The sequence below is a fragment of the Pinus tabuliformis genome, chromosome J, assembly GCF_031772625.1.
Source record: "Pinus tabuliformis cultivar Carrire ecotype Pingquan chromosome J, CPIR1, whole genome shotgun sequence".
In the NCBI taxonomy this organism is placed as follows: domain Eukaryota; kingdom Viridiplantae; phylum Streptophyta; class Pinopsida; order Pinales; family Pinaceae; genus Pinus; species Pinus tabuliformis.
In genome coordinates this window covers 79,194,331-79,201,641 of record NC_142295.1, presented here as the reverse complement: position 1 = coordinate 79,201,641, position 7,311 = coordinate 79,194,331, and the positions used below count along the sequence as shown (strand labels likewise).

Here is a 7,311-nt window from a genome sequence, read left to right as displayed (position 1 = left end):
GTGCAGAACAAATTTCTGGGGTCCAATTTTGTCAAGTTCCATTCGCTGTATTTTCTGTGTATTCTCTGAGGGTCATTTCTCCTGTTAAGGAAGTCCTTAATTTTCCTAAGTAATAAAAACTGAAGGAGAATTTGGAGGGTAAAAATTTTGCTATGTTTGTGACTAATTTTCTATTTAAATTTCCACTGCAAATTATTTAAGTTAAAATACCAGTGTACTTTTATTCAACAATTTTCAGAAAATTAATTTACTGGGTTAAATATATTTTCTGGGCATAAAATACATTGCTCGGAATTTAAATCAGATCTGGTGTTGAAATTTTTAAACAAATACCTGACGAAATTCTAAATTCTTCCTGATAAAATAAAATTACTACTATCAGGTCGAAGTATGGTTAAGGGCTTAAACCACCTTTTTCCTGATGAAGTATCAGGTAAAACTGTTTCTGGTTGGTTCACTACAACTCAGTTGAGTCCGAACATTTACTACAGGTGACCAGGAGAATCTGGCAAGACCTGCAGTGTGCCCAAGTATGTCTTGCCACAAAGCCATCATTCACATTGGACGGTTTTATAAGATTTTCAGATGATAGAATCCTTATGCTGCCCTTAAAGGTAAATCCAGGATACCTGAAAAAATTCTAAATTTTTCCTGATATAAATAAAATCACTCCAATCGTGTAGCAAGAAATTGATAGAATGAAGATTCAAGGCTAATCTGAGATGAAGTGTAGCATGGTTAAAGCAAACGAAGGCCATGTCATTAAAAAGGCAAAGGTAAGATAAACATGATGTGCATGCAGACCAAGAACAAAACTGTTCGGCATTAGAATAATTTAACCAATTCAGTGTCCTTACATTCCAGAATCCATACAGTATGTGAAACACAGCAACACCGCATTGCTGGAGATTGTAACTCCTGACATTTCTTGCTGTAACCATTCTGATAAATGATGCTTTCGATCAGGCACAAGGAAGTTCAGTGCTGCCAAATATTCAGCTATTCATTGATGGATAATTTCTGAAGCATTTGACAGAAGTTGGAAATAATGACATAAATTAAAGAGGCCGAGGCAGAAGGGTTCATCAATCTACCTCTCAAAGATTAAGTATTGCCTCTGCATTTCACTGCAATTTAAAATGTTTACAGCAAGGGAAATCAATTATGTACAAGGGACGCATGAATGATGGAATGGAAAATTCAGGTCATTATACTCTGTTCCAAGTCAATACCAAAATAATGTCGAGGATATCCACACAAACTCAAGTCTTGGCATCAGACAAACCATAATCTCACTCCATATTACCACGAGTTTAAATATACTCCAATCCAATCAAAGGCTTTCTGATGAATCACGACCAAATACGGTGGCAATCCAGGAAGCTGTAGAAGTGAGTGTCTCCACATTAACGTTAGAAGTTAATCCTAATGGGGTTACAGTTACCTGACAGTTACAGAAGCCATGGTTAGTTAAAGAGTGCAAGAGTGAATTGATCCCATGTAAATTCCACAAAATTGACAAGAGACAAAACGTGTAATTGGAAACTTACAAATCCTTCTTCCAAAGCTCCAAAGTCAAGATCATCATCTGTTTCTCCATATTCACTTTCAGAAAACTGCAAATGAGTTTGCAGGAGAGGTGTTAAAAAACAAAATTAATTTCATTCCAACCATTGTTACAACACTAAGGTTAAAAACAGTTTCCCGTATCAATAGTTTAGGAAAAGTTGCCCACCAGAACAAAACATATAATTTGCCTGAATAGGGTAAGTAGGGTAAAAGGAAAAAAAGAGGGGGGATATTTCTTTGGAGAAAAATTAAAATACTATGTTCTCCAGGTCATATGAATTCATATCACTGTCATTACCAGATGGCAGAAAGTGTTCATGTTAACATAATGATTTTGGTCAGCCGAACATTTGATGTTTCAATGTACAGGAAAAATCACTATTAATATTCAACACATAAATCTTAATATGGTAAAAGTTGCTCACATGGGAATGATTGCTGTCTAAGGGCACCCTTTCATAGGCATAGAAATGGGTGTTTTGGTTCCGGTTATATGGTATTCCTACAGGATATCTTACAACAAGAAAGAGGTACTCTCAAACATAAAAAATAAGAATTGTCTACAATAGCTAACGTCACTTGCCTTACTACTGTTAAATTCTAGGATCTGTTTGCCAAATCATTGCTGCTATTTTAATAGTATTGAGTTGCATTAGACCTGCTGTTACAATTTGCTAGACTGTTGTTAGTGCAACTCCTGAGATCCCTAACAGCAGGGACCCTTACAAACCAGTTTCATCTTCTGTCATCGAGTTTGAACTCATAACTGTGATATCAGATCTCCAAATAACAGCAGCATTCATACGAGATTTCAATCATAAGATCAGTTCTTAATTTTAGGCTCTTAACATTAGAGCAAGTATGTACCATGCAAGTAATGGCATCTGTGTTCTCCATGGCATTAACAAAGGCAACCACATTGGCACCTTCCATAGCATGGCTGCAAGCAAATGAGCCAGCAGGTACCTAACAGTGTGTTTGGTCTAATCCTTTAATGCATTTAAATAGCCAGAATGGACACACAAGATCCATAACCTCTCTGACACTGCCACCATGGACAAAGAAAGATTAACATTACCCTAAAATGAGAATGTCTTGTATAAAACTAGAACCTTTGGAAGCCCCAGGTGTTAGCTCAACTGGTAGATGCTCTTGTGCCAAGTCCACAGGGGCATTGGAATCAAATCTCATCAGGTCCTTTGGGGTTACTAGTAATCTGTGGCTGGTGATTGATCCACCTTCCATCTGGATTTCAGGGAACAAGGGGCGAGCTCCATAAGGGCTAGAATGGTACCACATCCATTCTTTGTTTGAGTGTGAGAGGGAGGGTTGAGAATCAGTGAGATTACTTCCCCAGGGGAAAAAACTAGAACCTCCAGTTGGCTAAGGAACTAGGTTTCATCAAAATCCTGCAGCAAGCAGACAATTTACATTTCTTTTAAGAGATGCAAGAATGCTGGCAAAGAATATTTCTGTAATTAGTTAACTTTCCCAGACAAACTGTACATGTTGAGAATTACATCAACTGGCAGAGTTGGTAGGAGTCCCTGCCAACTCAATTCCACAATAGCCCTAAACATGAGTTGCAGTAATTATGCATTATAAGACAGAAGGTTGAAAAATGAAATAATACTATTCAAAAAACAAGACTGGCAGAAACAAAAGTACAAAGATATAAGCACCAATCTTGTACTCATGAAAAGCCAAGACAAATGGTAAATATATACATCCTAAAATACTGCCATAGTTACCATAGGTTCATCAATTAGTTGCACAAGTACAATAAAAAATGAGAACAAGGGCATGTACATAAAACAAAGTATACGTTGATCCAGCAACTTACCCACTACCCTGATCCAGCCAATGATTAAGTATAGGGGAAATGCAATATTTGTTATTATACATAGCATTCCTCAATCAATTTACCTCAACGATTCACCAATTCCACCTCCTTACTTTCACTCAATTAAAGGTATCTCACTAAAACAGGCAGCGACAAGGAAAAGTGGGGAATTCTTGGGTCGCAGCGATAAGGAAAAGCAGGAAATTCTTGGGTTGCAGTGACAAGGAAAAGTCGGAACATGATAATAAAGAATTATTGAGAGGAATCAACAAGAAAAAGTGGGAAATAGTAGCAAAGGAAACCACGATGAAGAATCTCTGCCATGATTCCAATAGTACCTAAAACAGGCATAACCAAAATATTGAAATTACAAGGGTACATCTAGAATGTAAAGCTAACTTTGCTTACTGAAATTGGGGACAGCCAAACTTCATAAATAGCAATTTCGAAAAAAGTTTTAACCAAATTGAGTTATCTACAAGATGCACACTAGAATACAATTTTCTGCCAGATAAATACTTCCAAATGATTTTCATACAGTTTTCTTATGTCACGGATATCATTGTGCAATTACACTTCAGCAAATATCAACAGTAAATGCAGCGGAACAATAAAGATCATAGAAAGGCAGCCATGCACAATAGAGACAACAAATTTTACCCTGGGAAACACAACCTTGGGAGAAAAATCCCGCAACTTTTCTTTAGGATAAATTATTCTTCGGCAAGGTTTACAGATCAACAACTTTGTTTAGTAATCTGTGCCAATATTCAAGTCAAGTACCAGCCAAACCTGGTCAAATTCAACATTTGGCACTTCACAGTCCTCTGTCTTCTTGCTGTCAGTACTCTTGTCAGCGTCATAGCACTCCTGTAGCAGCCTGTCCAAACTTCAGCCTGCAGCTAGCGCTGCAGCCTGCGGCCAGCGGCCAGCTCTAATTAACCCTCCAACAGACCTTGGTTCCCTTACTCGGCCTCCTTTGGTGCTAGCTGCAGCTCCCTTCCTTTTCTGTTCAAGAAGACTTGTTCTTGCTTGGTGGTAAAAATGAAATGTCACATCATCTATATATACTTGTTGAATGGGGGTAAAATAACCCAAGGGACACACACCCTTTCATTTGGTTGCGCTGACTTGATTTCCTGGGCTGTCATGTCACTCCAAAATTAAATTAAATTTTAATTTTTCCAGGCTGACTTGGAGACCCCTTTAGCCATGCGGGAATACCTCATGATAGGTACCATACTACCATCTAATGTGACAGATATTGCAAGGAAAATAAAAAATAGTGGAAGACTAACAACTTCAAATGCCCAATGCCATGGTTATAGGAGGGGTGGACATTCTAATAGGAGCAATGGACAAATATTAGCACTTTTCAAATGGTCTCAAGAAAAAATTCACTGAATTCTGATAAATGGAACTTTACAAACTTTAAGGATTCCAGCCGGTGTCAACCTAGCTAGTTAGCATCATCTCATAGAATAGAGAAACTGATCAAAAGGTAGGACACGTTCTTCCAAGGAAGGGTAAGGTGACCAAACGAAGGAGATGACTGACCTTGTAATTGATTATATATTCCACTGAAATTTCAATTATACAAATTTAGAAGATCAATGCAGGAAATTTGACAAAACAAATAAATACTGCCCAGCCACATAAATTCAAAACGACTAAATTCAAGAGATCAATAATACCACAACAGGATTTGATAAATAGATGATGTATTGTTTTTCAAAACATATAGGTAGGGTTATATCCTGCACAGAACATTGAGGTCAAATTAGAACCAGGATCATGCCCCAACAATGTCAAAATATGTCATCATCCACACCACAAATGAAATATAATGCCTCATTCGTGAATCTCTTGAATGTGGTTTCATCACACTGCAAAATCCCCTAGGCCTCCCTAGTGATAGTTGGTATGAAGGAAAGGTGGACAGTTCAAACTCAATGTCATCTTCCATGAATCAAACAAATCCACGTTATAGGATATAAATGTTGATTTGGGGTAGCATCGGACGTGCTCTAGCCATGCAAATTGGTGGAGAGGCTAAAGCACATGAGATCTCCAAGACTTAGAAATGGTTTGGGAAGATTCTCATGGTTAAGGAGATATTAAAATAATTAATATTTTTAATAGAGTTACTAAGTCTAAACTTTGGAAAAATAAAATATGAATGGGTATTAATATAAAACTAGGTTAGAAGGTTCCAAAAGACATGGATCAAGCCAAATCTAATCTTAGCCGTTGATTAGAGATTTAATCTTGGCCGTTGAAGGACCAACAAGAAAAGTATAAGAGGAGGCTTGAGGGTCAGTTGGAGAATACACTAGAGTGATTAGTCATTCGATTTTTTAGAGCGGGGTTTGCTAAGAGATAGTCGAATCAGTGATCAGTTTGCAGCGAGGGGAAGTGAGTACGAGACAGAGAGGTAGAGATAGTGCTGAGAGACCAGCGCAGAGGCAGAGAGGCAGACTTAGAAGCTAGAGCAAGCCACACAGAGCTCAACAGAGACAATGTAGAGCCAGAAGGGCCTGCGTCATCCACGCAGAGGGTAGTAGGAGTGACGCAGAGGGCCGTAGAGGTTGTGCAGTGCCTCAGAGGGCTGGCGCAAAGGCCAAGAGGGCTGACACAGTGCTTCAGTGGAGCTAGAGAGGGTTTCGTGGAGCAGATTTTCTGAATATTTGCTTCCGAATGGAGAGGTATTACTGCCGGTTATTTTTCTCTGTCGGGTGAGCCAATTTGGCACCTAGTTGTACTCAAGGATATACTGCATAATAAATAAACCTCAGAATTGTTGCACCGGTTTTCTCGCATTGGGTTTTTCCGGGGACGAGTTGTCCAAAAATAACGGTGTCACTTGTGTGTTTGCTATTTCTTTCAGCTGTTGATTTGTAGATGGTTGAGACTGTATTGTGTTTATTTTGATGTTTATATGTTTAAATAACTTGTTCGTAATTAACAAATAGGAGAAATAAACCAGAAGAATACAGATAAAATTTCTAATGGTTAGACTTAGAAATTTCAACATGGTATTAGAGCGTGGTTGCAGATGACAGGAGAGTTGAAGGCACCAGCTGAAGCAGAGCAATTGCAGTAGAAACAACTGTCCCGAGTGACATAAGCTATTCCTTACAGAAAGCGACAGAAGAAGGGTTGACGCAGAGGGATTGTGTCATCAATTCGGGCTAGAGAGAGGCCAACGCAAAGGTTGAGGAGGGCAGAAAGAGGCTCACGCAGAGCCATGCAGAGACCAGGAGGGTTGACGCAGTTGGCTAGGGGAGCAGTTCGGCCAGTGTCAAGATTGCGCTGAGCCTAAAGGCTCAGTCCTTCGATTGCTGGGGTTTAGGAAGCTGTGGGTAGTTTGTGAGGAGTGAAGTTGGTGGGGTACTGTGGGCAAAATAGTACCTAACAGGGCAAAACCAAGGTAGAGGGAGTTGCTACCGAGGCAGATTTCTAGCCAAGGAATCTGGATCAATGTTGGAGGTGCAAAGAAGATCAGAGAGGTGCGACTTGACGATTGGCAGGAGGATTTCCAGAAGGGAAATCGAGACTCAGATGGAGTATAGCAGAGAACTTCCACGCGGGAAGTAGAGAGACTCAACAAGAGTCGAAGAGAGAACTTCCAGAGGGAAGTAGAGAGACTCGGAGGAGTCAACAAGAAGAGTAGAGAGATGGCCATGAATGGGCTGAGGGATCAGGACAGGCTGGACAGGGCGTCCAACTTTGTGGTTTGGAAGGCCAGGATCCTGTCCATTCTAGATAGACATCGCATCAAGGCCTTCACCTTGAGAACAATGGCAATCCCAGTTGACTCGACTAATAATGAAAAGTACGAGGAGGCAATGGCCAAGGCGAAATGCATCATCCTTGATGGGGTCAAGGATCATGTGGTC

At 39.6% G+C, this 7,311-nt stretch overlaps 1 protein-coding gene across 1 annotated transcript in view; it reads right to left on the bottom strand.

The window, feature by feature from the left end:
* Positions 1–797: 797 nt before the first annotated feature.
* The window catches only part of LOC149225599 (uncharacterized), a 308,606-nt gene continuing 302,092 nt past the window's right edge, over positions 798–7,311 (bottom strand). The window contains exons 9-10 of the mRNA XM_089377186.1: positions 1,551–1,616; positions 798–1,444 (exon numbers count right to left, since the gene is read on the bottom strand). Of these exons, the coding sequence (XP_089233312.1) occupies positions 1,334–1,444; positions 1,551–1,616 (177 nt within the window). The 3' untranslated portion in view covers positions 798–1,333. The remainder of the gene's footprint in view (positions 1,445–1,550; positions 1,617–7,311) is intronic.